At 56.0% G+C, this 24,036-nt stretch overlaps 1 protein-coding gene across 1 annotated transcript; it reads left to right on the top strand.

Annotated features, from left to right (window-relative positions):
• Nucleotides 1-608: 608 nt before the first annotated feature.
• On the top strand, nt 609-23,200 carry BTBD16 (BTB domain containing 16; the record flags this gene model as incomplete). The annotated part of the gene is made up of 15 exons (XM_081157917.1): nt 609-788; nt 1,781-1,932; nt 5,356-5,429; nt 6,915-7,058; nt 7,973-8,062; nt 8,994-9,108; nt 9,979-10,048; nt 11,439-11,569; nt 15,485-15,604; nt 16,419-16,510; nt 17,331-17,413; nt 19,202-19,279; nt 20,354-20,452; nt 21,925-22,113; nt 23,132-23,200. The coding sequence occupies 15 exons, from the start codon at nt 609-611 to the stop codon at nt 23,198-23,200; spliced, it is 1,686 nt and encodes a 561-aa protein (XP_081014043.1).
• Between the last annotated feature and the right edge of the window lie 836 nt (nt 23,201-24,036).

Below are 24,036 nucleotides of genomic sequence, written 5' to 3'. Positions count from 1 at the left end.
GGAAAGGGTCGAGAATCGTGGGCTGTCTCCCGTTTTGCTCTATCGGGGCCACTTCCCCAGCTCCACAGCAGAGAATTGTCAGTCTACTGATGCACTTTAAAAAATCGCATGTGCTCTTGATCTGATAAATAGCTTTACTCTTTTTACTTTTGCGGGAAAATGTAGCTCCTTTAGGCCAGTTTCCTCCATGACAACGGGGAGGGGCCCTTTGGAAGTTTTGTGAAAGTATGAACTTCACCTGTTTTGTCTTCCAGGTGCCTCCCCCCTCTGCCCCCTCTCCGCGGGATCCCCACTGTCATTCATGAAAATGTTGAATCAGGTGAGTGCCCAGCGTCCCTGAGGCAGGCGGGGAGCAGGCGCCGGTTACAGCCGTAGCTGAGTTTCCCCCAGGCACGGCCCTGTGCCCGGGACCTCGAGCTTCGCCAGCTGACTCTGCTGGGGGAGGGGGTCAGGGTGCCGGCGTCTGAGCCGCGGTCACCACGTGGGCCTCACGCCACATCGGGATCCAGGGTCCGCGTTTCCGACCACCCGCCGCATCCAGGCTCCGTCCCGGGGCGTGGTTCTCCCCTCCCGGGTGTAAAGGCCGAGGCCCAGGGACCCGGCTGCACATGAAGGCCGGTGGCAACGCCACTCGCAGTGGCCGGAAGGCGGAGGGAGCCGTGTCCACCTCTGAGGAACAGCTGAAGAAAACGTGGCCCATCCACACGGTGGAACAGTGTTCGGCCACGGGGAGGAGCGACGTTGCGACGCCTGCTGGGACGCGGGCAAACTTGAAAACGTTCTGCCGAGTGAAGGAAGCCAGACGTAGAAGCCCACACGTCGTAGGAAGTGTCCAGGACGGCCCTGGCCGGTTTGCTCAGTGGTTAGAGCGTCGGCCCGCGGACTGAAGGGCCCCGGGTTTGATTCCGGCCCAGGGCACGTACCTGGGCTCAGGCTCGATCCCTGGCCCTGGGTGGGGCCCGTGCAGGAGGCAACAATCGATGTCTCTCTCTCCCTCTCTCCCTTCCACTCTGGGAAGCAATGGAAGAAATATCCCCAGGTGAGGATTGAAAATATAAAAAATAAAAACAGAAACTGTTCCGAACTGGGCAGTGCCGATGGCCGTCCAGCATTGTAATGTCCTAACTGCCGCTGGATTTACACTGGAAAGTGGGTAAAACGGGGAATTTTCTGTTTTGTGTCTTTTCTCTCCTCGTTTGGCATCTCCCTGAATCACACGTGAGGGGAAGGACTTAAAAGACAGTTTCCTGAAGCGAAACCCTCGCCCTGCTCGTCGGTTCTTCCAAGTCACAGGAAAAGAAACCCCCCTCTCCCCTGGCATTTTGCCTCGGGCACCTCCCATCCTAGACCCTAAATTCCTGAAGCCGTCTGCCCACTGAATAGATGCGCCTTGGGACTATGGCTCGTGAGAAATGTCGGCCACGATGGAAAATCAACCAGCTTTTTTTTAAAAAAATAAAAAATAAAAAAATATATATATATCTTTATTGATTTCAGAGAGTGGAAGGGAGAGAGAGAAACATCAATGATGAGAGTCATTGATCAGCCGCCTCCCGCACGCCCCCGGCCTGGGGATCGCCCCGAAACCCCTGCATGGGCCCTGACCAGGAATCGAACCCTGACCTCTAGGACCCTAGGTCGATGCTCAACCACTGAGCCACGCCCGGCCGGGCAACAGGCCTTTAAAATGTGTCTTGGCTTTCTTTCCGCTGTACTATTCAGAAGGTCAGGCATTTACGTGAGGCTAAAAAAATGTTTTTCCCTTTTCTTGTTTCCCAAGAAGCACAGAGCTCGGCTGGAACGCCAGACAGTTGGCTCAACCAACCGGTGGCGCTTCCCCAGGGAGCCCTTCTCTCCGGACCTGCTGGCGCTGTCCCAGATGTGCAAGGCCATGAGCATAGACCTGGATGACAGCCTGAAGGACCCGGATAGGTAGGGAGGTCAGAGCCCGCGGAGGGAACACCCCGCCAGGACTTAGCCTGCGGAGCCCCTGAGCTAAGCCGGGGAGGGGTGGCCTGGGGGTCAGACACAGAAACCTGAGGACGAGGGCAGTTGTGCTGGTCTTTACAACTAATTTTTTTAAAAAAATATGACTTTATTGATTTCAGAGAGAGGAAGGGAGAGGGAGAGAGATAGAAACGTCAATGATGAGAGAGTCATTGAACGGCTGCCTCCTGCACGCCCCCTGCTTGGGATCGAGCCTGCAACTGGGCCTGTGCCCTGACCGGGAATCGAACCCTGATTGCCTGGACCCTAGGTCAGTGTTCAACCGCTGAGCCACGCTGGGAGGGGCTTTTTTTTTTTTTTGGTCTTTACAACTATTGAAAGCCGTCTGTTGGACAGGGTTAGAATTCCTTCTGCTCCGTTTACTAGCTCTGTGACCTTTAGCCAGTGGCTTAACCTCTCTGAGCCTCAGTTCCACGTCTGTGAAGTGGTGATAACAGCATCTCCCTTGAGGAGTTATCTTGAGGATTAAATTAGACAGCACATCGAAAACGCTTAGCACTGTTTCTGGCAAATAGCAGGTGCTCAATAAATAGACCTATCGTCCTTCTGGCCTGTGCAGTAGTTTTAGTGACTGGTCCTGGTGATTTCGTCCCGGTGTGTCAGCCCTGGGCTCTGCCAGCCAGCAGCCCCACATATCACTTTGCCTCTTAGCTGCATCCCCAGATCGAAGCACCTTGCGTGCAGCAGAGCGAATCCGCCTGTCTGCTCCGTGATGCCGGGGGCTGTGTGCCCGGAGGTGCCCTGGGCAAGCTGCTCAGTCACAGACCTGGCGGTCAGCAGATCCGGGCTCAGCTAGCGCCACGAGCCTCCCACCCTCCTCCTGAGACAGGGGCCAGCCTGGCGTGTGCTTGTCCTGGCAACAGCAGAGGACGAGTGGGCAGGAGGGCCTGACCGCTTACACAAGTGCCCTTCAGACCTCCAGCCAAATCGCATCCCTCACATCCCACTGGCCAAGGCAAGTCCCATGGCCGCGCTCAAGTCAAGGTCAGGGAACCAGTGGAGCTTGGCAGGTGTCAAGCCAGCAGCCCTCCGGGTGATTTGCTGCGGGAGGTCCGTGTGTCCAGACAAAACAGGGAGAAATGTCCCTCTTTCCCCTCTCATCTCTCCACCGTGGGTCATGACCAGAGGGGACCGAGCCCCAGCCTCACAGCACATCCCCAGCGTCCCCCGTGCCCACCTCACCCGACCACTTAGTCTCGATAGGCCAGGAGGACAGGTCGCAGACACCGCCTGTTCCGTCGCTTTCCCGTCGGTCCTGAGATGAACCCTGGAAGCTGCAGGCCTGCGTGATGAATGGTCCCTGGGCACGCGGCCACGACGCCCGGCAATGTCATTACTTCTGCCGTCTGGAATCTCCCCCGTGGCCGACGACGGGATGGTGATGTCTGAGAGGGCGGCTGAGCTCATGGGCATCGCCCAGAGTTTCCAAAGCCCGTGGCTCCGTTTCGAGATCACGGTCTGAACTCCTGACCTTGGCCAGCTCTTCCCGGACGGATGTGTGTGACCCGAGCCTGTGAGGGGACTGAGGCCGGTGTGGGCCCGACCCACGGCTCCTGTTGGGTAAACAGCTCGGGCTCTCGCTGCCTCCCTGGGGCTGAGTCACCTGGCGCCACCCTCTCCGCGTGGAAAGGGCAGCAGGTGTCCGACAGTGTCCCGGACGCGGGTTCCCGCTCCCAAGCCCTCCTGCGGCACCCTGGCCGTGAGGTTCCTGGGATCACTGAGGACAGCATGGCAGCCCTGGCCAGCGTGGCTCCCGGGGTCCGAAGGGTCACGGGTTCGATTTCTGGCCAAGGACATGTACCCGGGTTGCAGGTTCGATCCCCGAGCCCAGTCGGGGCATGTGCGGGAGGCAACCAATCGATGTGTCTCCCTCACATCGATGTTTCTCTCTCTTTCTCTACCCCCTCCCCCTCCCTACCCCTTCTCTAAAAATCAATGGAAAAACATATATATGTATTATATATACACATATAATATATATATATAGAAACACACACACACACGTCCTCCAGTGAGGATTTACAACCACAAAAAAGAAAACGGAAACCAGCATGGCGGAGGCGACGCCGACCCGGTGTGGTCATCGGTGACGCTTGGCTGGCTTTCCGGGCTTGACTGTCTTCACTCTGTGACTATGTGACTCAGACTTTGTCTCATTCCCTTGCTCGGTGGGCAGAACACAGTGTTTATGGAAAATCATCTTATATCTGCGAGTCATCCGACCATTGAACAGTGTTTTCTGAGCACGTACATGAACCGGGCATCTGTCTTGCAGGGGCAGAGCCCGGTGCAGAGGCTGTGTGGGTGAGACGGGGGCCCCGAGGCACATGGAAGGGGCTCGAGAGGGGGAGCCGGGGGGGCAGCGGGGAGGCCGTTAGCCCGGCCGCCCAGAGGAAGCAGCACCTCGGCTCCTCTGGGAGGAACAGAGGGAGCGGGTCGTGTGCGAAGGCCGGTGAGCGAGCTGAGCGCGCAGGGGAACAAAGCGAGGGGGCGTCGGGCTGAGACAGCGGCCAGGCTGGGGCGGGTCAGGCTGCTGAGAGGGGCTGGAGCGGGGTGGGAGGGTGGAGGCCACAGGGACAGCAAGAGCTCCCGGCCGTGCTGAAGGGCACTGGGGTGGACACTGAAGGGCAAGACCAGGTTTGCACTGCAGGCCGGTGTGGGGCCTGCGGCGCGGGATGTGCCGCAGAGGAAGGGGCTGGAGGCTGGACACCTGCCTGATGGAAGGGAAATGACCGCGACTCGGGTCAGAGCAATGAGGGCAAAGCGAGGCGAGTGAATTAAAAGGTCCTGTTGTCACAACTCGGCAGGTGATCAGAGGTGCCAGCTCCCAGCCTGCGGGCCTGGGCGACGGGGCTGCTGGCAGGGGACCCTGAGAGGGCGCGGGGTTGGGTTCGGGGGGATTCTGGGTTCAGGTTTGGACACATTAGGGGAGTGTTAGCCCCTAAACTGAAGTGCTCATGAGAGAAATTCCAAGAAATGCCCCGAACCTTCTCTTCCTCATGCTGATAGGGGTTTATTGAGCACCTACTATGCGCTAGACACTGTGTTAGACTCTCATGAAAAGAGGCGTCACTCAGGCAGCCCCGTGTAGCTTCGACTACCTGCTCGCTGAGGCCCCCCACAAACTAAAGACGGGAATTCATGTTTGATGGAGCCATCAGGCCGAGCTCACGGTTTATCAAATCTGCAGAGAGGGGGAGAGCTGAGGACACTCTCCCCCAGGGCGGGACATGGTCGGGTGGGCGAGTGGGTGCCTGAGGGGCGCTTGCCCTGCAGTGATACAGGTAACAGCTGGAGAAAACTATCGGTATTAACTCCCGGGTTTTTTCTTTCTATTTTTCCCTTGAGGTTATGCATTCCCAAAATTCAGAAATATTTCTCTGAGAACTTGAAGAACAAGGTCGTCCCAAGCGGGGATGCAGGTGAGTTTCTTGCTGCCAGGGACTCGGTCAGCGTGTTGCTGACCTCGGGCGCCTGCGGTCTCGTGGAAGGAAACCGGGCCCAAGGCTGCGTGACCTGTCTGAACGTTTCCCTTCCTGCCCCTGCACAGGGTAGAACACAGAACAGGGGCCCGTAAGTATTGGTCAGATGTGTGGTGAGTGAAGCCAAGCTGGGCAAGCGCATTTCCACAGCCAGGGGTCACAATAAGGATACGCGTAGGCCCGGCCAGCGTGGCTCAGCGGTTAGAGCGTCGGCCCCTCGTGCCGAAGGGTCTGGAGTTTGATTCCCTGTCAAGGGCATGCACCTGGGCTGCCGGTTTGATTCCCAGGCCCGGTCTGGGCACATGCAGGAGGCAACGAATCGATGTGTGTCTCTCACATCGAAGTTTCTCTCTCTCTCTCTCTCCTCCTGACTTCCTTCCACTCTCTCTAAAAATCAATGAAAAAAATAAAATAATAATAATAATAATAAAAAAACAGGTACCCAAGGTCATGCGGTTAAATCACAGCAAGGTCAAGAAATGTCGATAGGACTAGTAGATGTCAGGATCCTATCTGCCGCCGAGATTTGGGGTTTCGGGGGCCACCCCCGCCCCCCAGCTCTGTGCTAACAGGGGTCCACCTGCAGAGCCCTGTTACCTGCAGCTTCTGAGCCTCACCTGGCCTGGCGTCCTTGGACCCCCGCCTGCCCCCCACAGCCTCTCCCCTCTTACTCGTTCTGATTGGCCACGGCGAGGTCCCCCGAATAGAGACCTTTCTCACACGTGACCTCATCTCACACCCTCTCTGGTGGCCCCTGTGCCCTCGAGGGAAGTGGGGCCCCTGAGAGGCCTGCTGCCCGGCGATGGCCTTTTACTGTCCTGCACTGGCTACTGCCTTTCAGGTGAGTAATAATTAGGCACCGAGAGCCCGGTAGTTTTCAAAAGGGACTGGGCACTGCTTGCCCTGGGACACGAGGCAGTTTCTGGAGATGTTTTCGGTTGTCACACCGCGGGCACCCGGTGGGTAGAGTCCGGGGTTACAGCTGAGCATCCTGCAGTGCCCAGGACAGCCCACCACAGAGAGTGAGATGAGGCTGAGAAGCGCTGTCATGGGGATGGCAAGGTGAGGCCCCCAAAGGGCCCACCCGGCGTCCCTGCCCCACGAAGCCGTTTCCAGTTCCCCCAGCTGGAGGGCAGCCGTGAACCTCCGGCGTCCTTCAGCTGCGGGTCAGTCGCTCCCCTTCACGCTTGTGGCTTCGTCCCTTCCCGGTGGGCCTGCCTGTCGTATCCCCCGGGGGCCAGTGAGCTCCCTGAGGCCCCGACTGTCCGCTATCTGTGCACCTTCGCTCCTGAGGGGCCTAGCAAGGCCACCTGCCTGCTCGGCTACTGGATGGCCGTGGTCGACCGGAAGAGCCAGTGGGTGGAGCAGACACCTCCCCGGTGGGCCGGCGGTGAATCGTTTGCCCGCGTTGTGTTCTCTCCTCAGTCGTGATCCTCGAATGCCTGGGCTTCACCTGGGAGCTGCACCTGCCCCAGCTCTTTCAGTCCGAGACCTTGACCAAGCTGTACGTCATGGCCCTGGACAGACACACCACGTGCCCCAAGAAGGAAGTGGAGAAGCTCCTGCCAGGTACTTTCTCACTGGCACCAGCGCAGAGTCCCAGACGCCACCTGGTCTGAGAGATCCCGGCGTGGTGTTGGGGTGTCTGTTTTAGGACCGTGGTCACTCTGGCAGTAAGAGCGAGGCCCAGGGGCAATCTCACCAGATGGGGATTTAACCTCAATCTGTTGTCACTCAAATTTTAGAATGACCTGAGGGGAGGGGGCGGCTGGCAGTGAATTGCACTGTCCTTTCCCCTCCTGGGAGCTTCTGGTGACGGGTCCTCTGTCTGGAGACCTGTGGGGTGAAGTTTCAGGAGCCCCTGGGTGGACTCCGCAGCCCCACACCTGTCCTCCAGCAGCTCTCAGCCTAAGGAGAGATACGGGGAGGAGGGGGAGAGAAAAGGGGGAGGGCTAGTAGTACATATTTAAAATGCAGCGCGAGCATTTATTTCCCGGTGGTGCTCCCTGGGGAAGCTGGCCGAGGAGCACACAGGGCTCTGCACTGTGTTTGCAGCTTCTTGTGAGTCTTCAGCTATTTCCAAATAAGTAATCACTTCAAAAATGCACCCACGAGTGCGGCTGGTGTGTCTCAGCGGCTGAGCGTCCACCTATGATCCAGGAGATCACGGTTTGATTCCGGGTCGGGGCCCATGCAAGGTTGTGGGCTCGATCCCCAGCAGGGGGCGTGCAGGAGGCAGCCGATCAGTGACTCTCATCATTGATGTTTCTCTCTCTCTCCCTCTCCCTTCCTCTCTCTGAAATCAATAAAGATAAAGTTTCTTTAAAAAAATACATCCACGAAACAAACAAGCAAACAAAAAATGAACAAACTACAGTGCAGTGCAGGCCAAGGTCAAGGCCGTGCCAAGGGCGGTGGGTGGACCCGAGACAGTATCTCGAGCGGTTCACAGCCGAGCATCTTCATTCCGCTTCCTTTTCCAGAGCCTTCACCGGGGAAAACGAAAGAAGCACCTCCCATAAAGAGGATGACCATTTGCCTGAAGGTCAACGACCCCCTAGTCACCAAACTCGGTAATGTACCCCCGTCTCCATTTCCCGAGGTGCCGTTGAAAAAACTGCCCCCTTGGGCTTCAAAACCTAACAAACAAACAACAAACGAGCCAGGAGTCAGCACCGGTGCCTCCTCAGGGCCTCCTCCTTGCAGCCCAGCAGTGGGGCAGGGGGAGGAAGGCGGGGCAGCCTGGGCAGAGGGAAGAAGGTAAATGCCCCTAGGGTGGGGGAGGGGAGGAGAGGAGGGAGGATCGGGCTCCTCAGCAGCCGCAGGGGAAATGTAAGTGCCCTTCAGGTGCACACGCCGCTCAGGCCCACCCCTGACCCTCCAAGGCCCGTCTCCGCCGGCTTCCAGCAGCAGAGGCCTCCCTCAGGCCTCCCCTTGGCTCAGCCCTCCCCATCCCACCCCCAGCACTAGAAACAGACTTCTGTTCACGTGACGTGTCCTGTACAGTCAAGGTCAGGAGACCATCCCTTAGGCCCTGGCCCTGCTCCCCAGTCAGGAGCTCGGCTCCTAAACTCCCGATTATCCCGGCTCCTCCGGGGAGTCCGTCACCTGTCTGGAGGCCCCAAACTGCAGGGAAGACCTGCGGCAAGCTACCTGTCGCCCCAGAGAAGAGCCACACCCACTCGCACACAGCGCTCTGCACGTTTGGGCATCGCCTCCCCCACGGGCCACGGCCCCCGGGGAGGGCAGCACCGCCGGGGCCCAGGCTCCGCGGACTCCGAGCATTTCTCAGCAGAGGCTGTTTTCTTCAGCTTCAGCTTCAGTCTCTGCTGGGAGGCTGGGACCCGCGGTTCCCTGCCCAGGTCCCCGCAGCTGCATCTTCTCTGAAAGCAGCTCTGGCCGCCCAGCGGGTGGACGGGGGAGCGGCCGGCAGAGAGGGCGCCGTGGGCGGGCGGTGGGGGTGCAGAGCCCCACGCTGACGGCTCTTGGGCGCTGTCTCCCCAGCCTTCGCCAAGGCCCTGAAGAACCTCTACACCAGCCAGGTGGACATGAGCTTGGACGAGGTGCTGGGGGTGCTGGCCTCGGCCCACGCTCTCCAGTTCAGCAGCCTGTTTCAGAAGTAAGGGGGCGTGGAGAGGCGCGGCCAGGGCCAGCCCGGGGAGGGACGGCAGGGGGCCTCAGGACCCAGCTCATGGCCCATTCCTCTTCCCTGGGCTACGGCACCCAGAGTTTCTCTTCCCAGGAACATACTCATTCTTAAAAATACGTTTTTATTGATTTTAGAGAGAGGGAGGGGCAGGGAGAAAGAGAAACATCGACCGGCTGCCCCCGCTGGGGATCGAGCCCACAATCCGCCTGAGCCCTGACCGGGAATCGAACCGGTGACCTTTTGGTGCCTGGCTGATGCGCAACCACTGAGCCACACTGGCCGGGCCACACTCGTTTTAATTAACGACGCTGGCTCACGGGAATGACATGCACCGGAGGGATTTCTCGGGTGTGCAAAGCGACTCCCAGGAGCACTCGGCCACGCTTGTCATTTTCACCCGTGTTCCTCTTTGGCTAAAAAAAGTCTCTCCATTTAGTCACAGGCACAAAAGCTGGTCATTTGAAGACAAGGTGACTTTCCGCATCACTGTCAGGCTCGTTTTTCCACTCATTTCCGACAGAGCCTTGTGTTTTCTTGTCAATAACAATATTATTTTTGCAAGTGTTACATGTGCTCATTCGGGAAGAGAAAAATTCAAAGATCAGAGTCCAAATTGCCCCTCAGTCCAACTGCCTATTTGGGACACACCCTTTCTCCTGGGCTTTCAGATCCCACTGGCCCACCCAAGGGTCTTCTGGCCAAATGTCCATACCCCTCAAACGAGGCCCCTTCCTCGGGGAGGGCTCTGCCGCCGTCCTGGAGCCGAGTGAGACCCTCCAGGGCTGCCTAGGGTCTGAAGGCAGCCCAGGGGCTTCGGGAACAGCAGTTCTGTCTCTGCAGGTGCGTGGTCATGATGGTGAAGGGACTCGCGCCCAGGAATGTCACTAACTTCTACCTGGCCGGCTGCAAGGTGAGAACAACCTGGGCAGGGCATGTAGCACCCGGGGGACCTGCAGAAGCACCCGATTCTGGGTCTTGCACAGGGTCCCACTCCAAAACATATCCATCCTAAGGCAGCGATTCAAGGGTGCCAATATTTTATTTTGCCAAGTGAACAATTTTTTAAAAAATATATCTTTATTGATTCAGAGAGAGGATGGGAAGGGGAGAGAGAGAGAGAGAAACATCAGTGATGAGAGAGCCATTGATCGGCTGCCTCCTGCACGCCCCCTGCTGGGGATGGAGCCTGCAACCCGGGCCTGTGCCCTGACCGGGAAACGAATCGCAACCTCCTGGATCCCAGGTCGATGCTCAACCGCTAAACCATCCCCAGCTGGGCGAAAAAACATTTTATTTTTAAAAGGATATTTTAACACCTAAAAGATAGAAAAACTTTGATCTTGGTGGGCAGGAGGGGGGACAGCACAGCCTTTCTCCCCAAAACTTCAAACAGCCTTCCAGGATATTCTTGCTGGTGTGGAGTGAAATTTGTCCCACCTGGGCCCCGTCAGCATCAGCAAGAAAGGGAGTTATCCTTAACTCTCCAGAAAACGGAGGCCCAAGGAGGGAGCACCCTGGACAAAGTGTCTTGGTGGCCGTGCTGGGTTTGAGCCCCAGGCGGTCCGACTCCAGCCTCCCCCCACGAGGCCACTCTCACTGAAACAGACACATTTGACAGTGACATTCAGTTCAGGCACAGTCAGCATGTCACAAGCTGTTACCATAGCACCTAAGGATGCTTTAAACGCCTGTTTTGTCAAAGATAAGGTGCTGTCCTCACTCCATCGGTCATTAGAAGTCCCTCGGGGGGTGGCATCTCTGCATCCCTGTCAGCACCGTGGCCCTGAGGAAGTGCAAGGTGCACTAAGAGCCTGCCAGGGTCCCTGGTCCCCGGAGACCTTAGCCACGGTCCCTGCACTTTCCCTTTAGGACATGTGCTCACCACTGGCCCTAGAACTCCACACTGGGGGGACCCCGTGGGACCTCGGTCACCAGTCACTGACTTAGTCCGGAGATTTCAGCGTGTAAGCCCTGTGGTGGGACCCCTGGGGTTTGCACCCGGCTCTGGGGTGTGACCCCAGGCAAGAGCGGGAATCTTGGAGCCTCGGTTTCTCCATCAGTAAATTAGGGATCACAATGAACTGACCTCACGGGGCTGTAGATTTACATCGACCCCATGCAGTGCCTGAGCCCGGCAAACACTCAGAAAACGTTACCCCCCGCAGTTTATCTGTTTTGAAGACAAGGTCTGAGCTGGTCTGGGCAGGACCCTCCTGGCTGCACGCGTTCGCCTCGGCGCTGCCCAGCAGAGGGCGCCGGGGGTCAGCGCTTCCTGCACCCACTGGCTTTTCTGGCCTCAGTACAGGGAAGAGCCGCTCACCTCCGCCTGCGAGAAGTGGCTGGAAATGAACTTGGTCCCCGAGATGGGGAAGCAGATCCACCTCCGGAAAATCCCAAAGGAGCTGCTCCACAGAGTGCTGAAGTCCCCCAGGTCAGAACCGGCTGCAGGGCGAGCGAGTGTGTGTGGGGAGCAGGGCCGGGCGGGGGAGGGAGGGGCTCCAGCCGGCAGCACCCCCACCCCTGCTGGACACACCGTGTGCAGCCCCTGCTCCATCCCAAGCCTCTCGCCTCCTGCACAGCCAGGGGGCTGAGGCCTGGGGGCTGCGCAGGGCAGGGGCGGGGGTCAGGACCCGCCACGTGCCCACTGTCTCATTACCCACCTGGTAATTAATTAATTGCCTACGTAATTAAAAAAAAATCCCGCCAACATTAATATGCATTCATTGTGGAAAATTTGGAAGACAGGGAAAAACAGAAAAAGGAAACTAAATGCTCTGGCCCTAAATCAGTTTCTATCCCCGGCCCTGACTCCCCTGGGCCCAGACGGTCACCCTTGTGACAAGGCTAAAACCCAGCTCCGTGCCCAATGCTTAGCCTTTTAGGCAATTTCCAATGGTTTGCAATATACGTAGCACCTGGGCAACATTCAATTAAATTCCTGGAAGTGGAATTCCTCAGCTGAAAGGAATTTCTATTTCTTTTTATTGGTATTAAAAAATATATATTTTATTTGAAAATAATTTCAAACAAGTAAAAATTACAGGACTAGTACAAAGAACACCTGTGTGCCTGTCACCTGTTAACCTCTCCCTGTTCACACACACACGTTTTTCCCTGAGCCCTTTGGGGGCCGGTAGCTTCCACCGTGTTCCCTTACCCTCGATGCCCGTGTTCATTTCCTAATAAAAAGAATGTTTTAAAATAGAGTCACAAAGCAGTTATCAACTCCAGGAAGTTTAACAGTGGTGTAATCGATGCCTTAACATCGCGACCAGTACTGTCCTTTATGGCATGGTCCTCCGGCAGCTGCCGTTGGGCCCACACGTTGCCTTTCTGGCCGCGCCTCGTTGGGTCTGTTTAAAAGGGTTTTGATACCACTGCCAGGCGCCAAGACTGTGTTCCCTTTGGGTGGGCTTCACAGGTGAGCGCTAAGTTCTACTAAAAATGTTCGTGGTGCACGAGAAAATAAATGTCTGCTTCTGCGGCGCTGGCCCGTGTGGCTCGGTTGGTAGGAGCCTCGTCCTGCACACCGAAGGGCCTTGGGCTCAATTCCTGGTCAAGGGCACGTACCTGGGGGCAGGTTCGATCCCTGGCCCCAGTCGAGGTGCGTGCGGGAGGCAACCGATTGATGTCTCCCTCTCACATGGACGCTTCTCTCTCTCCCTTCCTCTCTCTAAAGATCAGGTTTAAAATATCTTTTTAAAAATGTTTACATACGTGGTGGAAAGCATCCTAGTTTCAGGATTAGACCTGGAAAGACTTACTGCCCTGTTGGTTCATGTTTACTTAGCGTATGGAGAAGTGAGGTGGGTAGAGCAGCTTTTGGTGTTGAAGGAAACCCTGGTATCTAAGGAGACGCTGGAAGCTGGGGTCCCAGCAGCAGCTGCAGGGCACCCGAGGGCTCCCCGGGGCCACCATTCTGCCTGCCCCCCTGCTTTCCCCACAGTGCCCTCTCCCGCCCTCCAGGGGAGCTGGCGAGGGGAAGATAAACAGGGCACCCTTGGACTTCTCATAACTGCCCCGCCCTCGGAAAGACTGAGCTGTGCCCCCCCCCCCCCCCGCGGCAGCATTTAAGGGAGAAAGGGGAGAAGAGTCTGACCACAGCCAGAATGTCAGCAATGGCACAGGGACTAGAAAACACATGCTGGGCAGGAAAAAACATCAAGACATTGTGTGTCCAGTGTCTAGACTCACACGTGTGGGGAAACATGACCGATGTCGAAACTGGGTCCTGCTCCGCAGCCCTCCCCAGGCACTGTCTGCCCAGACTGCCCAGGGCACTCCTGGTACCAGGAGGGAGGAGCCCGCGTGGATCGGGCACAACACCGGCCCGCAGGCCTGGAGTGACCGGGCCAGCAGCTCCCTGACTCACGTCTTCCAAAGTAAACTCTCCTCGCCCAGTTGATATCCAAGGCCACCTGCTTTAACATTGGAGGGAGGGAAGGCTCAGAGGGCGCAGGAAGGGGGGCTCGGGCCACACCCAGTGCCCAGTGAGAGAGTCAGGAATTTACCTCGGCTTGGGCTCCACGGACTGCACGTGATTAACAACAAACTCTTGGGTGTGTGCTGTGCACTGTCCCTTCAGTCCCCAGAACCCCTCGCAGTGGGTGAAATTATTGTCCACAGATAACAGGGACTATAAAGGACGGCCGGGCTCCAGACAAGGCTCCAAAGTCCAGGCTCCCCCCCCCCGGTCACTGTACCATTGCCTCGTCTGTTACAGAGGCCGGGCTTTCCAGCACCCAGCTCAGCCAGGCCTGGGGGTCCCGGGCAGTCCAGCGGCCCCAAGTTGGCTGTGCGGAAATCCCACCCCTGCCCCAGGTCAGGACGGAGCGGCCCTCGGCCCGGGTCCCTGGCTGTGGTCCCGGCGTCTGGGGTCTCTGGGAGTTCTGGCCTGATTTAGGCCATCAGAGCTCCTGGGCGGGTGGAAGCGTGTTTGGGTGTCCTCCGCATGGTCGCTGCCTGCAGGAGCTCAGGCCTTAGGGCGCCGACATTCAGCATAAAGGCAGAGGGCAGGGGCTTGGTTTCAACAATGACCCTTCCTAATAAAAACAAAACCAGGATCCTGCCTGCCCGCACGGCTCGGTGGTTGGGCGTCGACCCATGAACCAGGAGGTCGCGGGTTCGATTCCCAGTCAGGGGGCGAGCAGGAGGCAGCCCAAGGACAATGTTTCTCTCTCATCACCGTTGCTATTTCTCCCTCTCCCTTCCTCTTTCTTAAAAAAGTCAATAAAAACATATTTTTAAAAAAATAAAAAATAAAACCAGGGTCCTGATTCACGGAGCTCTCAATCCCCCCCCCCCCCCCCCCCCCGGGCTGCTGCGAGTCCCTTCCATAGCGGCTCAAAGAAACTCTGGGCTTGGGGGTTTCAAATGTGGATTCTGCTTGCCGGTCGGGTGGCGGTGGGGCCCTGGCACAGCTCTCCGTGGGGACATCACGCCGAGCGGCTCTATGACGTCTCCCCTCCTGCCTCACCGCTATTGCCCAGACGGTGACACATTGGTCCTGTCTGGCCAGGGTCGGAGCCCGCGCATCTGTAGGTGGCCTAAAAACAAACAAGAGGAGAGAGACAGTTCCACGGTGTCCAGAAATAGCGTGAGAGGTGGGCGGGTGATGTTTCCATTGCCTTTTAGACTCACAAGTTAGCTTGGGTTCCACCCACATGACCTCTTTAGTGGTGGGTGAGACGGTTGCAATATGTTTTTTTCTTTTTATTTATTGATTTTGGGGAGAGAGAGAGAAGCATCGATTTGTTGCTGCGTGTATTTATGCAACGTTGGTTGATTCTTGCATGTGCCCTGACAGGGGCATCCGACCCACAACCTCCCGACCTCGGTGTGTGTGGACGACTCTCCAACCAACCGCGGGCAGGCTGTGATATATATATATATATATTTATTTTCTTAAGTACATTCTTATTGATTTTTAGAGAGAGTAGAAGGAAGAGGGAGAGAGATAGAAACATCAATGAGAAAGAAACATCGCGTAGCAGCTGCGTCCTGCACGCCCCCTGCCAGGAACGGAGCCCACACCCCAGGCATGTGCCCTGACCCGGAATTGAACCTCGATTGCCTGGATCATAGGTTGATGCTCAACAGCTGAGCCGCACCAGCCCGGCTGTTACTCGTTTCCTGACGAGGCCTCAGGCTGCTGCAGGCCAGGTGTGGGCCCTGGAGCCAGGACGGCCCTGCCGCCCGCTGAGCACGGTCCCACTTCGCCTGAGGCCACCTGCAGACTCGGGAGGTGCCGCCTCACCCCTGAGCTCACTTATAACCTTTCATTTTCTTGCAAACTGTGGGTCTTGACCATTCCTAAAATGTCCTCTCGATCTCTTACTTTGGCCAGGTTGTTCACTTTTAGCGAGTTTCACCTTCTGAAAACACTCATTTTGTGGGTCTACCTGCAACTGAACCTGAGAATCCAGACGATTCCGACCTACGAGACCGTGCTGACGTTTTTTAGCAGGTAATTTAACTTGTGCTGATTGATGACGTACACACACGGGGGTTTTTTGCTCATAATATCGGGGGAAGCATCCGTGATATCATCTTTCATAGCGTCATTCTGAGTGCGTAGAACGCACCTCTCTCTAGGGGGCCTGAGATCATGGGGCCCTTTGGGCCCCCTGGATTCCTTGAGAAAGTGAATGACCCGTAGGTGTTGGAACATTGAGATAACCTTGTGCTTCCGAGAACTTGTTCTGGGCCCCGTAAAAGACGCGATGCGCAAGGTACTCCTTCATTCGGGAGAATTCATACTACGCTGGCCCCAAACGTCCCTCTCACAGCGAGCCCACACCGGGCCGAGCCATTCCCGTCGGCATTTCACTAGGCAGCATATAAAATTCAGAACGTTCTGGACAAGTGAAAAAGCGTTTGAATGTTCAAGGTTATCATAGACTTAATCAGCTTCTTACACTCTCTAAATGTATCCGTTCTACTCTCTAAATGTATCTGTTCTACGGGTTGTATGTCTCAGCATTTAAGCGAAAAGTAACAGTTACAGCATCATACTGAGCTCGGCTGGACTGTGCTGCTAAGTGCAGTGATCCTGATGAACATCCCTCTGTAACCTCATTTAATCGGCGCGATGCTCGGGGCCAGTCTTACTAGTCCCGTTCTCCACCACTCCCTGCCCCGTAGGCTCCCCCGCCCGGGGGAGCGGGGCACCGTCCACGCCCCAGCTGGTGAAGCCACTGGTCCCTTTGATGTGGCTTTCGCTCGCCCGAGCAAGAGGAGTTTTCTGAAGGCCTTTTGTTCCTCTCTGTGCCTCTGCCAAGCTTCTCCAAGAAGTGTTGCTTCCTGGACCAAGATGCAGAGCAGAGCCTGATGCCTCTGTTCCTCGGCCTGCGTCTGCACGGCATCACCAAAGGTAAGCCCGGCCCGGCCCACGTGAGCGTGTCCGTGGACGGCTGCTAGGAACCTGCCCCACCAGGTGTTTCCTAAGGTGCCAGCTGAGATCTGACACTGCCACTTCCGAGTTGTGCGAGACTTTGGGAAAGTCACTGCCTGGGCTCAGTTTATTTGTCTGTGAAATGGTTGTAAGCAGAGTTTCCAAGAAATTTGACGCTGGATAGAAGGGGCTGATCCACGGTGAAGGCACCCAGCTGCCAAAGGCCACGTGGCTGCCATCTCCCCTGGGCCCCGCCTCCTGGAGCAGCGGCCCCTTTAGGTGCCCGATTCAGGGTTTGGGAGAAAACTCTGGGGCTGTGCTCCAGACTTGAGCTCCCCCAACCTCAGGCTCCGGGCCCAGGGGAAGGCAGCTGGGACTTGGACCCAGGAGGGAAATACTGGGGAGTGTGTTTGAGGCAGCCCAACAGGCCACCCAGTGAGATCTTTGTGTCTGAAAGGACGTTTGAGAACTTTTCAAAGCCATTTCCAGTTATCTGGGTAAAATGCGCAGCTCTAACACCCAGGGCCAGGTGATGGAGCCCAGGCAGTTTAGTCCATGTTGCTCCTGGATGCTCGGAAGACACTGACTGTGGGATCTCAACCCTCCCTTGTTGCGGGGGGGGGCTGAGGGGAGAGCTCTGTAGGGTCCCATTTGGGTTCTGCACCCCTCTGATTCCTGGGCCCTGGAGAGGACCTCCGATCCCCGGCTCCTGACTGTCTCCTTTCCTCTCTGTAAGCGAGACCTTGGCGATTCCCTTGTGAGAAAATCCATTAAAATGCTCCCTCTGTGCTTCTTCCAGGCCAGGATCTGGACGTGTTGAGGCACATTAACTTCCTCCCCGAGGCCTGGCTGGTCCGGGTCACCGCCAACCACTACTACTCGGTGAGTCGCCCGCAGCCAGAGAACAGTGATCGAAAGTCACTGCCTTTCCAACTTGGCTTTTTCTGGAGCTGTGTCCTGCATCTGAGATCTCTGGGCCTTTGAGGTCGGGATACCTGGGTCCTGCGCCAGGGGAAGTGGGGAGAGCCAAGCCCGGAAGGGGCGGAGGGAGGAGCTTGGAGCCCAGGTGCTTAGGGCATCTCTCCTGTTGACCTAAAGAGTCCGATGGGGTGGAGGAGCACTGGCCACACCTGACAGACACCAACGTCACTGCGCTTGTTACTGAACGTTCTCAAAATGCGGAGAAATTGAAAGAAAGGAAATACATAGCAGATATATATCCTCGGACCCACCACCCACAGACAACCATTGCTAATATCTTACTGCATTTTTTTAATTTCAGAGAGAGGAAGGGAGAGGGAGAGAGAGAAATACCCATGATGAGAAAGTCATTAATAGGCTGCGTCCTGCAGGCCCCCGACTGGGGATCCACCTGCAACCTGGGCCTGTGCCCTGACCCGGAATCGAACCGTGACCTCCTGGTTCCTGGGTGACGCTTAACCACTGAGCCACGCGGCCTGGGCCAAACACCATTTTTAATGGCTGCAAACTCTTCCACCAGGAGGATATTCTACAGCCAATGCTGCTTTGCCAATTCCTTTACCGCAGAAAATTTGTAGCGTTTCTAATTATTAGTTAACTGTTGTACATTACTCTCCCTGGAGTTATTTTCTCATCGGAGGTTCTCAAGGGTGGAAAATATGGGCCCCCAAAGGAATGTGCATCTTTGTTTTTGTTTCATATTAACAAGTTTGAGACCAAATTACCCCTCCACATACACAGTAATAAATGAATGCACCTCCCTTTGTGCGTGCCCAGCAACATAAGGCACGTGCGTTTCAGACCCTGTTTGTTCATTCAGAAGCAAACAATGGCATCTCATTTTTTAATACGCGTTTCCTTTCTTGCTGGTGAATGTGAATATCTTTCCACGTGGTGTTTCCCCCCTTGTGAATGGTCGATGTGAAAGGTTGTACTTCCTGTGTGTCCCCAGTCTTGCATTCTTAGGATGAAGTGGGGCAGTGTTTGAGTTCTGAAGACGTATGAGTCACTAGTTAAAATTCAATTCAGCTCAACAAATACCTATTGTAATGTGCAAACCACAGAGCTCAGGGCCTCTGCCCAGTAGGCCAGGGCTCCGTGGAGCCGTGCTTCTCGGAGACGTAGTTCGGAACTGAGCTCTGCCCGGCCGGTGTGGCTCAGTGGTTGAACCGCGAGGTCACCAGTTCAATCCCCAGTCAGGGCACATGCCCGGGTTGCAGGCTTGATCCCCAGTAGGGAACATGCAGGTGGCAGCTGATCGATGTTTTACCCTCAGGTTGGTGTTTCTCTCTCTCCCTCTCCCTTCCTCTCTCTCTAAAATCAATAAAAACATTTTAAAAAAACCCCACATATGGGTAATTTTAAAAAAGGAGCTGAGCTCTAACAGAGCTATTGATGGATTGATTTTAGAGAGAAGGGGGAGAGAGAGGAACATCTACTTGTTGTTCCACTTGTTTATGCACCATTGGTAGGTCCTTGTACGTGCCTAACCGGGATTGAATCCCTGCTCTTGTCTGTGTTTTCTAAAAGCAGCCAGCCGGCACCTGGGTTTTCAGGGAACCCTGAGGACTGGCTGGATGGCTGCACGTAGGATCTGAGACAGGGCTCTCGGGCGCAGTGGGGCTGCGAGGAAGGAGCTGACTCGACTATGACGTCAGGGACCAGGCTGCCTGAGCCGTTTCCTTTCAGATGGAGAATGGGGGTGACATGGCCCATGTGAAGGACTTCACCTCCCAGGCGGTGAGATTCGGGCTGCTCTTCCACCAGGTACCACCGCTGGGCCCGCGCTGGGGGAGAACCACCCCTCTGTGCTTGGTTAGGGACCTTTGTGGGGTCGCTTCTTTCCTCTGGGAGGAAGGCAAGGGCAGAAGAGGGAGTTGTAGGTGTCTCCTCCGCATACTCACAGCCCCTGGGGAAATAAAATTGTCACGACAGGGGCCTGGGACAGGCCATTCCGGAACCTGATGTGCGTGTCCGAGGTTTCCCCCCGAGGGTGACCCACTGTTGCGGTTTTCAGGGATGCAGGAGTTTCCCTGGGATGCAAGACTTTTCATTCTCAAACCAGGAAAGGCCTGGGCAGACTGGCGTGTGGGGGTCGTCTTTGTCCCTCACACATAGATGCCGCTGCTCCATGAGGGAAACCACTCCGAGCCGGGTCTACGGCTTCAAGGGTGAGCCTGTTCTGAGCAGTTATTTTGATGGTCCCAAAGTAACAGAGGGTCGGGGAGCTCGGCAGCAAGGCGTCTGGGTGCTCGGTCACCAGGGGAGCGACAGGCCTAGAGGCTGCATCCGGGGTCCCTCTGATGGGCCCAATTCACCGAGAAGCGGCTCCTCCCCTCCAGCTCCTCTGAAGCCACCCTGGGGGTGAGCTGAAGAGAACCCACACGTCACGGACTCACTCGGGGCCCTGAATCTATCGTCAGGGACTCTGCTCTGGGTCAGGCCTGGTGGGTTGGGTTCGCCCCCTTGCGTTCAGAGACCTGCCCACGTGGACGGACTGCAGACCACCAGGGCCAGGACGCCTGGCCATACCATGGGTCCCTTAGGCCCCTCATTGAAGCAAAATGCTTGTTTCAAAGGTCTGCAGACCCTCGGTCATCTAAGATCAGGCCCAAGTCACCCTTCTCCTCACTACGAAGGTCGCAGTGCTATCCCGTAGGGTTTGCGAAGTCACCACAATTTGCCTTTTCCTATGTTTCCGACACTAAAATTGCTCTTTTGTTCTAAATCAGTTGTCAGATTAGTCACTTAGGTTGTAGCTGGACTTTCTTGCTCTGTCCCCTTGCCTTTGAATGCAGACGCCTTTTTCCCTGTCGCTTTGTCGTCTCTTTCCCAATTTAGGAATATACAACTTATTCAGAAACAATTGCTATATATGGATTCTTCTTTGAGATAAAGGGAATCAAGAACGATGCTACCTCCTACAGCTTTTACATGCAGGTAAGAGGCACAGAGCACAGGGAAGGCGAGCCTCTGAGGCGGCCTTTGAGGGTCAGAGTTGATCCATACCCAATAATAACAACTGATTAATTGTTATTGAATAAATAACGTGGAGTGTGTTGGGAGCCTGGTGCTAACCGCACTCGTAGACGTTTTGCAACAGTTTCGGGAGGTTGCTACTGTTGCAGTTTAACAGGTCTCAAGGCTGAGTGCCTTTGTGGTCACCTGGCCTCTGTCGGCAAAGCCGGGGTTATATTCTAGGCTCTGACTCCACATTTGGGGCTAATTCACCTTCAGTTCCTACAGGATGGGTGGTGGTTGCCGATGGAGGCGAGGGGAAGTGCCCGCAGGCGAGAGGGAGTGGCCTTGTTTAGAGCGGCAGAGCCGGCGGGAGGACAGGGAGGGAGGACAGGGAGGGAGGACAGGACACCAGAGACTAGGAGGGGGGAAGGCTTCCCCTGGAGGCTCCTGCTGGGCTTTTGGGGCAGGCGGGAGGGTGCTGCGCTCCGGAGCTGAGAGCCCAACGCCTGGTGTGACCTCGTCAAGCCCGTAACTCCCCTCCTCGTGTTCAGGACCATGCTCACTGGGCTCTCGGGAGTATTCATGTGTTAATTTGCGCAAAGGGCTTAGAACACGGCCTGACCCATAGAGCACCCTACAGTGACAGTGACAGCTATGATGAGGCCACTGTGTTCCACTTAGGGTCTGCTTCTTAAGTCCCTAAGGCCGCAGGCTCCTCAAGAAACCGCATCTTATCAATCTTTTTACCGTCGCCACCAGTCATAGCACCTGGGTCCGAGGGTAGGCGTGTTCGTATCCTGAATGGATAAATGAATAAATGCTGAGTGAAGAGGCCTGAATTTCAGTCCGGGCTTCGCCGCTCCCTCATTGGGTCCCCTTCAGCAAGTCATGTCTGTTCCTTGGATCAGTCCTTGGTCTTCAGGGACTCGGGCATTTCCCTACATAAGGGATGTGACTGGATGGAAGAGATGAGTTATGTATCGACACCAGTCTAAATGCTCAGATGAATACGATGTTGGTCCTTTTAAAATATGTTTTTATTGATTTTAGAGAGAGAAGAAGGGAGAGGGAGAGAAACATCAATGATGAGAGTCATCGATCGGCTGCCTCCCGCAGGCCCCCGACTGGGGATCGAGCCCGAAACCTGGGCCTGTGCCCTCACCGAGAATCAAACCCGTGACCTCCTGGTTCCTGGGTCGATGCTCAATCACTGAGCCCCACTGGCCAGGTTACGTTGGTTTTTAAATTCTGGCAAAACGCTATGAAGACCTTCCAATTCAATGGGCTTGACCTAATGACCGGCCAAGCCCAGTCCGCCGGCCGGTGGTTTGCACGTGGTCAGGGCTCAAATCGCCGCCGATTTGGCAGCTGCGGCGCTCAGGAAGCGGGATCCTGGGACACGCTGGGTCTCCCCGTGTGAGCTCCACTTCAGGGGGTCACCCTCTCTGCAGAGACTGAGGCCCAGAGACGTGGGGTTCCCCTCCTCCGTCTGCGAGCACGGCCTCGTGAGCCTGAGGGCCGAGCGCCTGGTCAAGTACAGGATCAGCGCCCAGACGCTGGTGGACGGCAGCTGGGAGGAGTTCGGGACGAAGCCGACCATGCAGAAGTTTCGGTTCATCAGGCCGTCCTGCAAAAGCCAGGCGAGTGGCTGTCTTTCCTCTTCTCCTTTTTATTTTTTGCTCTTTCTTTCCTGCACCCCTTTTGGGGGGTCACTGGCTTCCCATCTCCTGGGATAAGCTCGCTCAGTTTCTTAGGGGTTGTCACAGCTCCAGACAACACTAAAGAGAACCCTCCCGGCCCGGAAAGCTGGGGGTGTGGGAAAATGTAGCTGAGATCACACTGTACACGCCTGATCACTTTGTACATGTCAAAGGGTCTTTCTGGGAGGAGGAGAGGGGAGGTGGGGTGTGTTTGCCGCCACCTTCTTCGCTCTCGGCTGGACCTCACCTGTCACGGCTGCTGAGCTCCCCGGCCCAGCCCACCTGCCTCCATGGGCCAGCCCAGCGCCCAGGCGGATTCAGTACCTGGCCTGGCTCCTGAGGGCTGCACCCCAGAAGTGCCCCAAGACTTTGTCTGTGGTCCTTGGAGGAGCTCTGGATGAATCCTGGGAGGCCAGGGCCTCCCGTGCTGCCCTGTGGGGAGCGGGACTTGGCCTTCACCCGGAGAGTAATTCTCGGTCCTGGCTGCTCATCAGAATCACCTGGCCCTTTGCAGAGCCTCCCCCCCCTCCCCCCGCCTGCGTGCCGTCCAGGTGAGATCAGGTACTTCGTGGTGGGGCCCAGGGATCAGTACCTTTTAAAGCTTCCCAAGTTATTCTCTGTGATGTTAGAAATCAGAATGGCAGTTTCCTTTGCGGAGGGGGGGACAGGGACGGCCGGGACATTGGGATTTCTGGAAGGGACTCTGAGAGCCCTGAAATGCTCTTGGTCATGAGCACGTGGTGGTCACACAGGAGCACTTCCCTGCGAAGATTCGTCAAGTGGTCCCCTTAAGATCTGTGCGCTTTACTGTATCTAAGTTACATGTAAATGTTTTAAGTGTATTTTAAAGACCTCGTCTATGTGATTAGAATTTGCAGTGAGAGCTGAGAACGAACGGCCTTGTCTCCCTCATGTTCACTGTTAAAAGCCCAACTGGCTTTGCTGTTTCGTCTTTCAGGTCTTGCAAATCCAAACTGTGGGCAACCCCATCTATGTAAGTTTTCTCTTCACCTTCCCAGCATCTTGACAATTTCCAGAAGAATCTATGGAATCTTTCTCTTCCACCGCTCTGCATGAAAGAAAATAAAATGACACCCAATGTTAAGCTGACTCTCCCCGTGAGCAATGGCCTCAGTAGAACTTTTGCCTGTTTTCGTGGACTTGGGGCTAAGCAACTGGGTGGCTTATAAGCAACAGAAATGTGTTATTTACAGTTCTGGAGTCTGGAAGCCCAAGATCAAGGCCCTGGCTGAGTCAGCATGACGTCTGGGGAGGGCCCAGCAGTGGGAGGCACATGGGGCAGGAGGACTTGGGGTGTCCGGGAGAAGGGCCCTTTAACATCGTTTCCACCTCCTTGTAGAGGGGGGTTGGGGAAACTGAGGCCCAGCGAGGTGAAGTGGCAGTTCTGGTCCGAAGATGCTTACTGAGCACCTCTGACCCCTTGGGCACTTGACATGTCCCAGGAGGAAAGTGCAGTATCCTGAGCCCCAGAGAGTAAGGCTCCTCAAAGCGGCAGAGCTGGGCCCACCGAACAGAGAAGGAATGTTTAATTGCTTAAGTGCTTGTTTAAGTGCTTAATTCGAGTGTGTTGAATACCTACCACGCGCCTGACAGAACTGTGCGCTGAGCACCTGGGGTGCCCGGGTCATACTAGGCCAGGGCTGTCCCGGGTGAAATCACATTGGAATCTGTTGGGAGGGGGTGAGGGTGGGCTCGCTGAGCGTGTGCACATACACAGGCCATGGAGGATGGGCCGTGTCCTTGCAGGTGGACAGCTGGTGGGAACTGGTACACAGGTGAAGTTCGAGCAGCTGAGAGCAGGCTTGTCTCTTGCCCCAGGCTCTGGGACTGTGCCCATCGGGA

The sequence above is a fragment of the Miniopterus schreibersii genome, assembly GCF_964146895.1.
Source record: "Miniopterus schreibersii genome assembly, chromosome: 14".
NCBI classification, from domain to species: domain Eukaryota; kingdom Metazoa; phylum Chordata; class Mammalia; order Chiroptera; family Miniopteridae; genus Miniopterus; species Miniopterus schreibersii.
The sequence above is the reverse complement of the archived record's forward strand: the minus strand, read 5'-3'. Positions and strand labels throughout refer to the sequence as shown.